Below are 12,973 nucleotides of genomic sequence, written 5' to 3' on the forward strand. Positions count from 1 at the left end.
GGTCGTACTGAAGAGCTCAGTGCCTGTTAACATGACACTGTCATAAGATGCCACCTTTGCCACAAGCCAGGTTGTGAAATTTCTCTCCTGCCAGATCTGCCCCTGTCAACTGTAAGTGCTATTACTGTGAAATGGAAGCATCTAGGAGCAACAACAGCTCAGCCATGAAGCAGTAGACCACGTGGTGGAAGCGCTCTGTTGTATCACCCATTACAAAATCCCAAACTGTTTCTGGAAGCAACATCAACACAAGAACTGTGTATCAGGAGCTTCATGAAATGGGTTTCCACGGCTGAGCAGCTGCTAACAAGCCTAAGATCGCTATGTGCAATGCCAGGTGTCGGCTGGAGGGGTGTAAAGAACTTGAGCTGCTGCGTGTTCTCTGGAGTGATGAATCATGCTTCATGTTTCTGGCAATCTGATGGACGAATCTGGGTTTGGCAGATGGCAGAGAATGGTGGTAGGACCACCGTATAAAAAAACTGGCAGGACTTTGTGTAACAAACCTAACCTTCTTCAGAACTTCTTAAGTTCTGAGCCACTTAAATCACAGGCTTACTGTCCAGTTATTAATCTTAAGATATTCTACTATTCAGTAACTACCGCAGAGCTAATGTGTAAGTTATGTATGAGATTGAGGTACTTCTGTTTTACCAATATGTTAAGCAAACAGCACAGAAGTGTGGATTTAGCAAGGTGTAAAAAATGGAAGGAACAAGGCTACATTACCAAGTCACCGGGTGCACCACCCCTCTCGCTTGTTTCAGTGACCTCAGTGTTGGGCAGTGATTCACCAGTCTTATCCCCGTCCATGTCCTCATAGTAAGGGTACTCATAGTAGTAGGTGTCATCTTCCGTATTCTGCAATAACAAAGCATCCAACTTAATATCAGTTTTTATTTTGAAAACAAAAACATGCTGCAGTTTAGTCTTATTTCTCACTTGTAGCTCTTTCGGTCCAGGCTTTCAATGCACACCACATTGTTTTTGTGTTTGTTAGCGGTTATTATTATCTGAATCTGACACAAAGTTATAGTATTAAAGTATTGCAGTAGTAGTGTGTATCTTTACAGATATCGGTATTGCAAAGGCTAATATCACGATAAGCATGAACGAATGGCATTGTGCAGCTCTAGTTAGGAGAGTATAAAAGCCTTTCTACACTGCTCTGATTAAGAACAGTGGCGTTTAGATCACTGCACATAGATGGCACATGAAGTCATGCTCATTCTGAGGCATTTCAACAGTACAAGGATCATTAGATGATTGTTTAAATGTGCTGTAGTTACTTGCACCCAGCAATTTATCACCTCATTTTCTCAGTGTGTAAGAAATAGTTGGGCAGCAAGTTAAGTTACACAATTTTCCCCTTACAAAAGCGCAGACAATCAGCCAAGACATGTTATCTATAAAAATAGACGAAAGTACACGCAAAATTGGGAGCATGTTTTTCCACAGGTCTTATGCGAGCATGGCTGCACATTCTCAGCTCTTTGTATGATACTTTATACCTTAATATATACCTTTATACATTAAGGAAACATGTAAGATCCCCCATACAGAAATCTGATACACGGCAATATATGGGGTTCAAATATGACATATATTGGCATACATGGATTTCCTTTATATCCAACTTATATTTGTCACATATGGACATATATGTGACATATATGCCAACTTATTTGAAACTGGCCACTTTGAAATATGAGACATATATTTCAGCCATATATTATACAAACATATGTGTAACATATATTTAACAATATATGCTATAAAACATATATGGAGGCCATATATGATTCACATATGCTGCATACATTTTTATGCATGTTCTTTGTTTCTTGCTTCCTAATGAAGAGAAAATTGGTATAATAGCTACATAACTAAACTATAAATACATATATATATATATGTCCATTTGTGACAAATATAACTTGGATATAAAGGAAATCCATGTATGCCAATATATGTCATATTTGAACCCCATATATTGCTGTGTATTAGATATATTAACATTTATGTACATACATAAATACTCGCTATTCTCACATATTACTATGATCCACATATTATGCATATATGCCTAATATTTCATACTTACACATATGTGCATATATTTTGAAATTTACGCCTGACCCTTATGATATATATCATATATGGCCATGCATCAGATTTCTATGGTCATGGTCATGCTGGTTCACCATCCGAAACAAAACTGGTGTTGCTGGTGACTAGCCACACTAGTCTATGCTGTTTTTCTACCCAGGCAACTTGAGTAGTACTACATTTTCAACAGAACAAATTAAATGATACAGTTTTAAAATATTCAGAAATGGACAAAATGGATGATGCGTTAAATAGCAATGGTTTCTGGGCAAGTTCTGCTCCTGAAGTCAGTTGATGTTCTATAAGGCTGAAACATGGCACCACGGGAACACAGGGTTGTTTCCTAGAGAATGTCAATGAGGCTACGTAGGGTCATAGGAATATAGGCTGACCCCACTTCTGTTTTTAGTCATGCTGCTTCAGTCCATTTTTATAGCTAACAGCATGTTATACAGTGTAAGAAACCACATAAGCAAGTCATATCTGAAATGACTTTACCACCGACACCGTTTGAGGCAAACCTGGTGATCCAGCTATGAAGTTTACACAGTGGTAATGCTGCGTTCATGACTAAGTGGGACCTGGGAATGTCTAAAGGTGAAAAATCCATAGGAACAGCCCTTAAAATACGTTTTATGCTTTTTACTTTTGAGTTTCTATTTGTATGTCATGCTATTTATGTATATTGCTAAATGCAAAGGGGATGCTTGTACAATTGTAAGGCCATAGATGCACATAAATAGACATATATTTCAAAATATATGGTCTTATATGTAGTGTACATATTTGTAAGTATCAAACATTGCACATATACACATAATATATGGATCATACATACTTGTCTGATAGGTGGGTGAATACATATATGCATAAAACATGGATAAAATCAAAATGAAATACAAAAACTGATAACATGAAGCTAAAATATATGAGTAATATATTCCGTCCATATATGGATAATGTTTTTGATCACATATTTTCAAATATATGTGTTGCACATAAGTTTATTCATGTTGATATTGCTGAAATATATTTGCCATATTTTAAATATATTGGCGTGTGTGAAAATGGCCAAAATAAGTCGGCATATATGAGTTGGATACAAAGGAAAGGTTATATATGCTATGAAAAATATGATATATATTTAAAATCCATATATTGCCATGCATCACATTTCTATCTGGGTGTGCAAGGTTATTGATCAAATTATTTTTGGTGCTATATTAACAGTAAACTGTCATAAACTATTTGCACTATTAAAAGCGCCAATCAAACAGCTCTTTAATTCAAATGTAAATGTTTTATAAGATGCTTTTTATGTGCACACAGCAGCTGAACAAGCACTAGCTTACTGTAAGCATCCTTAACCAGCTTCAATGCTTGGGAAGTAGCAGATTCCGAGTTGGAAAATTCAGAGTACTAAGTTGCCAATAAACCCATCATCACTGGTTTAAATGATTTCCATGACATGTTAGCTACGTTAGCCTTGTAGCTCCAGTGCTAAAGCAATAAAATCCAGACACCAAACACCTCTGCATTTGGGAAAAGGGGGTGGAAAGTGAGCAAACTTGATTTCTTGCTGAAAAGCATTTGAGTGATTGTAACAGCAAAAGAAAAAAATGGGAATGATGGGAATCTCTTCCAACCCTGAAGTGTACACGGCTGAAACACGAGCAAAACGAGACGCTGGAAGGCGCCGCAGGGTTTCAGAGCCTTATCTGCTCTACAGCTCGTTTGAGCAGAGCTCCGCGATCGGGAATCCCTCGGACGTAAATCCGGAAATCTCCCTCTCTCTCCCTCTCTCAGAGAGGAACGCCAGGAATTCTGACCGCTCTCCGACCCCCTCACGCTCATTTCGGGCCTCGTCCCTACATGTTCGGGGCGGAGAACGGTCCGCTGTGTCTCAGAGACGTGGAACATTGTTGGAAGTTAGAGGGATTTAACCCTTCTAGGAATGTTTACACACCTGCTGAGACGGTATAGGAATTTATTAAGCAGGTATGCAATTATGCATTTATACATTTACATATAGGTGTATGCAAAAGTTTGAACACCCCAATAACATCAGATGTTTTGTGGATACTTGAAGTGAGAACACGTTAACACACACTTTTAGTAAAGACAGTGGTTCTGTATAGAACAATAAACACTCAAAGAACCGTTTGCATGCCTAAATGGTTCCTTGCATGGCGAAATGGTTCTATATAGCACCAAAAAGGGTTCTGCCATTGTTATGATGTCAAGCTTGGTGCTATAAAGAAGTCTTGGTTCTTTGCACGGTGAAATAGTTCTTCAGACGGATGTATATGGTTCTATATTGAACCAAAAAGGGTTCTGCTATTGTTACAATGTCAAGCTTGTTTCAATACCAGAACCCTTATAGCTGCTACACATAACAATTTTCAAACAGGTTGTATGTAGAACCATATACAGCACATTCTCCATCTGTCATTTCACCATGCAAAGAACCACTGTTCTTTGAGAGTTCATGGTGCTATATAGAACCATTGTTTTTACTGAAGAACACTTGAAGAACCGTCTGTATGCTTTACAGGGAACACACTTAACTATTGCATCTTTAAGCGAAATTTTAGGGCACAATTTCTATTTCCTAAATTTAACACATTAAAATATGGAATATAAAATATATAATGTGCCGACTTTCACATTTATGTTTTATTTTATCTTAAAAAAAAACAGCGAATCATGTAATTCGGCGCCCAAACTGTACAGGAGACTGTAAAGTGAACCGAATGTATAGTAAAACGAGAACTAGAGTGGGCGGTGGGTGTTTTCTACCTCGCTGCCTCTTTATTCTGCCTCCATTGACAGTTTTAGTGCCACTGAAGTAGGAAAGAATTCCAGAGGTCACAGAAGGGCCGAGAGCAGACGGTGTTTATAAACATGGGTTTGAGTGAGGAGACGTTTGGTCTGAGCGTTCAGTAAGAACACTTTACCAACACTCAACACACACAGATCATTTTACACAACAGAACAGAGGACATCACCAGCACGGCTCAGCTCACAGAGCCAGGTCTGAGTTTGAAAACGCTGTAAAAAAGATAGAAGGATTATTAATTATTAGAAGCAAATGAAAAGAGAGAGAGAGAGAGAGAGAGAGAGAGAGAGAGAGAGAGAGAGAGAGTAAAATGAAAAAACTCAGACTGTGTCCTAACATAAACACACACACACAATCAGCAGCTCCGGTCATTCGGCTTAGACTGCGTCTCAGGCTGCTTAGTCTTTTCCTCCGTCCCTCTCCTGCTCTACCTTCTTCTCTCTCACTCTCTATCTTTCTCAATGTCTCTCTCCCTTTTTTCCCCTTTATTTCTCTCCCTTTTCCTTAGTTTCTTTCCCTTGCTCTCTTTGTACTCTCTTTTCCTTCTCTCCTATCTCCCTCTCTCTCTTTTAACTCACTTCCCTTTTTCCTTTCTCCTTTCTTTCCCTCTCTCTTCTATGTCACTCCTCTTTCTCAGTGACTCCTCTTTCTCTCTCTCACACTCTCTCTCTTTTACTGACACTTCTCTACCTCTATCTCTCTCTTTTACTGTCACTTCTCTCTCTCTCTCTTTCACTGCCTCTTCTCTACCTCTCTCTTTCTCTTTTACTGTCACTTCTCTCTCTCTTTTACTGTCACTTCTCTCTCTTTTTTACTGTCACTTCTCTCTCTCGCTTCCTTTTACTGTCACTTCTCTCTCTCTCTTTTACTGTCACTTCTCTCTCTCTTTTACTGTCACTTCTCTCTCTCTTTTTACTGTCACTTCTCTCTCTTTTTTACTGTCACTTCTCTCTCTCTTTTACTGTCACTTCTCTCTCTCTTTTACTGTCACTTCTCTCTCTTTTTTACTGTCACTTCTCTCTCTCTCGCTTCCTTTTACTGTCACTTCTCTCTCTCGCTTCCTTTTACTGTCACTTCTCTATCTCTTTTACTGTCACTTCTCACTCTCTATCTCTTACTCACTTCTCTACCTCTCTGTTTTCACTGTCACTTCTCTCTGTCGCTTCCTTTTACTGTCACTTCTCTCTCTCGCTTCCTTTTACTGTCACTTCTCTCTCTCTCTCGTCTCTCCTCTCTCTACCTCTCTCTCTCCTTTTACTGTCACTTCTCTCTCTCGCTTCCTTTTACTGTCACTTCTCTCTCTCTTTTACTGTCACTTCTCACTCTCTCTTTTACTGTCACTTCTCTCTCTCTTTTACTGTCACTTCTCTCTCTCTCTCTCTTACTCACTTCTCTACCTCTCTGTTTTACTGTCACTTCTCTCTGTCACTCCCTTTTACTGTCACTTCTCTCTCTCTTTTACTGTCACTTCTCTCTCTCTTTTACTGTCACTTCTCTCTCTCTCTCTCTTACTCACTTCTCTACCTCTCTGTTTTACTGTCACTTCTCTCTCTCGCTCCCTTTTTCTGTCACTTCTCTCTCTCTCTCTCTTACTCACTTCGCTACCTCTCTGTTTTACTGTCACTTCTCTTTCTTTTACTGTCACTTCTTTCTCTCTCTCTCTTTCACTGCCACTTCTCTACTTCTCTCTCTCTTTTACAGTGACTTCTCTCTCTCTCACTCTCTCTCTTTTACTGACACTTCTCTACCTCTCTCTCTCTCTTACTGTCACTTCTCTCTCTCACTCTCTCTCTTTTACTGTCACTTCTCTCTCTCTCACTTGCTTTTACTGTCACTTCTCTCTCTCTTTTACTGTCACTTCTCTCTCTCACTTCCTTTTACTATCACTTCTCTCTCTTTTACTGTCACTTCTCTCTCTCTCACTTCCTTTTACTGTCACTTCTCTCTCTCGCTTCCTTTTACTGTCACTTCTCTCTCTTTTACTGTCACTTCTCACTCTCTCTCTTTTACTGTCACTTCTCTCTCTCGCTTCCTTTTACTGTCACTTCTCTCTCTCTTTTACTCACTTCTCTCTCTCTTTTACTGTCACTTCTCTACCTCTCTCTCTCTTTTACTGTCACCTCTCTCTCTCTCTCTTCTCTGCCTACCTCTCTCATTCAAACACACCTTCATAAACACCGTCTGTAAGTGTTTCAGCGTCGATGTCTGTGTTCAGCCGTGGAATCGCCCCCACGTTGACCTCTCTACGACCTCTCATATGCTCTCCTGCTTCAGTAAATCATCACTGCATTCATAAATCATAACTAGAGAAACTTCAGACACTAAATATGTCTTAACTCATCAGTTTGGCGTCAGAGGGAAATTTAGATTTGCTGTTGAACTGTCGCTTTAAAAAGAGTCTGGTATTTAGCGTGTGGTGGGAATGTGCTTTAAAACTGAACTGCACTTGAGTCAAAAAGACTCTTTCATAGACTTCTGTCCTCAGAGGAGTGAGGTGTGTGTGTGTGTGTGTGTGTGTGTGTGTGTGTGTGTGTGTGTCGTCTGGGGGAGGGGCTTATTATCACTGGTTTGCTTTCAGTACCCCTCCTGTCACTGGGGCAGTACCCCTCCTGTCACTGGGGCAGTACACCTCCTGTCACTGAGACAGTACCCCTTCTGTCACTGCGGGCAGTACCCCTCCTGTCACTGGGGCAGTACCCCTGCTGGCACTGGGACAGTACCCCTCCTGTCACTGGGGCAGTTCCCCTCCTGTCACTGGAGCAGTTCCCCTCCTGTCACTGGAGCAGTTCCCCTCCTGTCACTGGGGCAGTTCCCCTCCTGTCACTCAGACAGTACCACTCCGGTCACTGGGGCAGTACCCCTGCTGGCACTGGGACAGTACCACTCCTGTCACTGGGACAGTACCCCTGCTGGCACTGGGACAGTACCCCTCCTGTCACTGGGGCAGTTCCCCTCCTGTCACTGGGACAGTACCCCTCCTGTCACTGGGGCAGTTCCCCTCCTGTCACTGAGACAGTACCCCTCCTGTCACTGGGGCAGTTCCCCTCCTGTCACTGGGGCAGTACCCCTGCTGCCACTGAGACAGTACCCCTCCTGTCACTGGGGCAGTACCCCTGCTGCCACTGGGACAGTACCCCTGCTGCCACTGGAACAGTACCCCTGCTGTCACTGGGACAGTATCCCTGCTGCCACTGGGACAGTACCCCTGCTGCCACTGGGACAGTACCCTGCTGCCACTGGAACAGTACCCCTGCTGTCACTGGGACAGTTCCCCTCCTGTCACTGAGACAGTACCCCTCCTGTCACTGAGACAGTTCCCCTCCTGTCACTGGGGCAGTACCCCTCCTGTCACTGGGGCAGTACCCCTCCTGTCACTGGGGCAGTACCCCTGCTGCCACTGGGACAGTACCCCTGCTGCCACTGGGACAGTACCCCTCCTGTCACTGGGACAGTACCCCTCCTGTCACTGGGACAGTACCCCTCTAGTCACTGGAGCAGTACCCCTCCTGTCACTGGGGCAGTTCCCCTCCTGTCACTGAGACAGTATGAGACTCTCTCCCCCTTCATCTCTCTCTCTTTTACTGCTCTCTCCCTCTGCCCACTCTCTGTATTCCCTCCTACTATCTCCCGTTCCCTCTCCCCCACCTCTCCCTCTCCCTCTCTCCTCTCCGCTTACTCTTCCTCTTTTTCTCTCTCTCTCTTGCCCTCTGTATATAGTTCTTTCTCTATTTCTCTCGGCTTCTCTCTCTCTCTCTCTTCTTTCTCTCCCTCTCTCCTCCCTCTCTTTTTCTCTGCTCTCTCTCTCCCGCCCTCTCTTCCCCTTCATTTCTCTCGTTCTCTTGTACTCCTCTCTCTCTCTCAGCCCTTCCATCTTTCTTTCTCTGTCTCCCCTCCTACTCTTTCCCGCCCTCTCTCTCTCTCTCTCTCTCTCTCTCTGTCATGGTGACAGGAGGCATGAGATCATTTTTTTTTTTGTTTGGAAAAATAAATTCTAAACAGACAGCTTCCAGCTGGAGTTTTTCCTCCGAACGAACACAGAGAATTAATGAGGTCTCTCACTCTCTCACTCACACACACACACACACACACACACACACACACACACACTTGTTTGGACAGGTCTGTGTGTTGCGTGTTTGATCTGCTCTCATTCCTCAGGTTCATCTAATGCATATTTGTGCTCACTCTATATTCTCTCAGCGCTCCTCCAGCCTTTCCTGGCGGAGGAGGTCCGGGTCAGAAAGGACGGCGCAGCGATCGCTGAGTTACCCTGTGACCCCACAGGACCACGTCAGCGTGGCTGTGCTGGAGTTTATATTCACAGCTGACCGACTCCAGAGAGAGTACAACACTCTCCGTATGGTAATGTTTAGAGCCTGTATGCAGAGAACATTCACGTTCTCCATGGTTTGTGACTCTGGGCTCGATGTGCTGAGCCTTTTGCACCAGTTTCAGGCACATCTGCCCGCCTGTTCTGCATGAAACTGCCGCACAAGTCTAAGTGTGTACTTTTCGGGCTGGGTGCATGATGAACGTGCTTCTCTTACTTATGCATATCCCTGCTGTCGAAACAAAACCTCATACTATTTTTGTTGTTTTTCAGTTTTTGACATAATCTGAAAATGCTTGTTGATCTTTACATTTTATGTGAACTTTCATGATGAATAGACCAACAGAAATGACCCAAAATGACTTGGAAAGACATCTGGTTCCATTGACTTACATTAAAAGTAGACTATATTTTTCCCTTCTCCTGTAAAGTTATCATTTCGGAGATAAGAGGTTTTGTTCCGACAGCAGCGTTATGCATTTGGGTTAGGAGAACTGTGCAAAAAGCGGGTGGGCAACATCAAACGTGTGGCTGATTACATATTCAGTTCAGTTTACCAAAGTTTGAGCAGCTTGCACCAGATAGTGGGCGGGGCTATGCACAGTTTTAAGTGACAAGCTGCAGTCTTAATAAAAAATGATGAATTTAGATGCATTGTTGGTGTGAAATGGTTCATTGCAGAGCTGGACAACACGGCAAAAATGTAATGTGACAATATTTTCAAGATACATAATGCACAATATAGCTTTCCGTCCACCAATTTTTTGCTAATTCTAAAAAAAAACACCCAAATATTGCAAAAAGAGTTTTACGCTAAGACGAGGTGGAAAAGTTGGAATATCGCTAAAGCTGAAATGCGAAACGATGATGTATCAAGCTGTAAGTGAGAAAGGATTGGCCCTACATATGGTCCGATCGTGGCGTGTAGCTTTCCGAAGGATGCTTTCGACATTCTGGAATGTCTAATCCAAAGCTTGTTTGGATCAAAAAATCAAAAAAACATAATCTAGTTTTGTATTCAAAATTTCACACTAAATCCAATTAAACAAGACAAATTATTGGTGATAGGAACCAGGGGTCGCCATGACTACAACACAAATATAGACATTTTATTTACTATCCAGAACCACCAGTGAACCTACACCAGTCTTCTGAGTTTATATGGAATGTTGATGATGGAAAATAGTGGAAAATCTGATTTTTCTCTGGGGACTGTTTTGCCCCACTATTTCATGTAGTAACTTTCTGTGAGGGAGCTCTTAGAGGTGGACGTCTGGTTCCTATCACCACCACTGTGAACAGTTCTGACTCTAGTTTCTCTAGAAGAGAGCGTTTTACACCAAACCACTCTGAGCAACTCTGTTTATCATCTTAACCATTTAATTATGTGGAAATTTCCGTGAAATCATATTTGTCCATCTAAATGGACAATGGACCTACATATTGTCTGTGTTTAACAGTGTTTGGCGTGATGTGGTGCAAAGTAACACATTACTTTTCCTGTAATGAAGTGGCGTAATGCATTACAGTTTAATATATACTACTCACATAAGAAAAATTATGTACGTTAGTTACTTGTGTTGTAAAGTGCAATGTTTCTAAAGCATAAATTTCATCTATATAGATTATCTGTGCCAGTCCTTGTATATAATTTGCTACTGCTACCTGCGTTAGCCGACTGTACAATTCTGACGATGAATCTGAGTATTAGCGCTTCACGCTGTAAGCTCTGTATGGAGAGAGCACTCACGTAGTCTTCCGCGTTGGGGTCCTGGTTCTGGGGCTGCTCTGGCGCGGGAACCTCACAGTCTGGGCTATAATGTTCACAGTAGTCAAACGCAGCACGGTGGTCTGCTACAATCATCAGCTGCTGAATATCCCCCTGAAAAACACACAGCACAAAACCACAGTTAGACAGACAGACAGACAGATACATAGACAGACATATAGTCAGACAGACAGACAGGCAGGCAGAAGGATGAATGACTAGATTGATGGGCAGACAGACAGACAGACAGGTAGATAGACAGGTAGATAGATAGATAGATAGATAGATAGATAGATGAGGCAGATGGATAAACAGACAGACAGATACATAGATAGACATATAGATAGACAGACAGACAGACAGACAGACAGGTAGATAGACAGATAGATAGACAGACAGACAGACATAACTGCAGAGTTATAGTAGCAACATAAATGATTATTACAATAATATAATTGTATAAGCATTACTATGAAAACATAAAAAACGAAACAAATAAATAAAGAAATACATAAATAAAAAAACAATTAACACGACGTTAACAATCTAAAACCCGAGCCGTACTCAAATCCTGCGGTTTACTGGATGCTTTAGGCTGTAATCTAATCCAAAGCCTATTATTTGATCAATCCTGTTTGAAAAACAGAGCCAGACTGAAATGAAAGGAAACACTGAGGAGAAAACAGTGACTCACTGACTGACCACCCAAACAACACGCTTTCTGTGGAAAGTCAAAGGGCTGTTGATGTTGTGTGTTTAACACAACACTGATGGTCAGTGATTTTCCATGCAGGACAACAGATCCACCCATCACACACATCAGAGCGAAGTGCGAACTACACTCCCACCTACACGGCCACTTTATCTGAAACCCCTCTGCTGGAGTTTCACCTTGCTGGCATACAGTAGACACCATGGCTCATCTGCACAGGCTCATTCTTCAGCCCATCAGTGGTCAATTTCTGCCCACACAGCTGCTCTTGGCTGGATATTTTTGGGTGGCGGATCATTTTCTGTCTAGCATCTGGTCAAACGTGGTGTAGTCATAAACTGACCAATGATGAAGGCTTGTAAACTGCGCAGGAACAGATGGACTGCAGACTGTAGTGCGAGTGCCACGTACAGTTACGTTTCAGCAATATCCTTTTCCATTTGAACATATTACAAAGACAATATTTAGTAGCATTATGAATAAACAAGGGAACACAGTGTCATTGACACCAAGCATCACTCTTTTCCCTGTGGTCATTTCCATGACCTAAACCTTAGCCAAGTCCATGAGGTGCTTCACATCTAAAAACGAACAACATGGAAGGTTTAACGTTCACTCGAGCCACTAGAGGGTGCAATTATGACCAAATCTAGACAGCTGTTTTAAATACTTAACTAGCCGCAAGGCGAACAAAGGCTAATTTCAACCTTATGGTCAAGCATAATCCTGACACTCTGCATGTTTTCCTAAAGCTCCAGTTGACTTTCTTTTCCAAACCTCAGTTAATTTTTTTGAATGTACCTTTAATTTGAAAATGGTTCTATATAGCACCAAAAAGTGTTGTGACGTCAAGTTTCTAACAATATCAGAACCCTTTTCAAAAAAGGTCCCATACAGAACCAAATACAACACATTCTCAAATAGTCTCAAGAACCACTCCACCATGCACAGAACCATTTAAAGGTGCAGTGTGTAAGATTTAGCGGCATCTACTGAGAGGTTGCAAACTACACCCCTCTCTCTCAACATAGAACCTACGATGGCCATGAGGTTCTCGGCTGTCGCCTGTCCCGATTTTGTTTCACTTCATTTTTTCAATTATTTGACGGCGAGGATTCGCCCTCCCTCGCTTCTTTTTGTGCTAAAAAATAATATAATCCTCCATTTGTCAAAATTTGGGTTCTCAAACTTCTCACAACAGCCAGCACCAGCAGC

The 12,973-nt window shown here is 42.1% G+C and overlaps 1 protein-coding gene across 3 annotated transcripts in view; it reads right to left on the reverse strand.

Moving 5' to 3' along the window:
* col5a1 (procollagen, type V, alpha 1) overlaps positions 1–12,973 on the reverse strand; it is a 138,986-nt gene that overhangs the window by 67,073 nt on the left and 58,940 nt on the right. For all 3 annotated transcript variants that reach the window (XM_036588764.1, XM_036588762.1, XM_036588761.1), the window contains exons 5-6: positions 11,029–11,160; positions 730–861 (exon numbers count right to left, since the gene is read on the reverse strand). In XM_036588764.1, coding sequence (XP_036444657.1) covers positions 730–861; positions 11,029–11,160 — 264 coding nt within the window. The remainder of the gene's footprint in view (positions 1–729; positions 862–11,028; positions 11,161–12,973) is intronic.

The sequence above is a fragment of the Colossoma macropomum genome, unplaced genomic scaffold (assembly GCF_904425465.1).
Source record: "Colossoma macropomum unplaced genomic scaffold, Colossoma_macropomum, whole genome shotgun sequence".
NCBI classification, from domain to species: domain Eukaryota; kingdom Metazoa; phylum Chordata; class Actinopteri; order Characiformes; family Serrasalmidae; genus Colossoma; species Colossoma macropomum.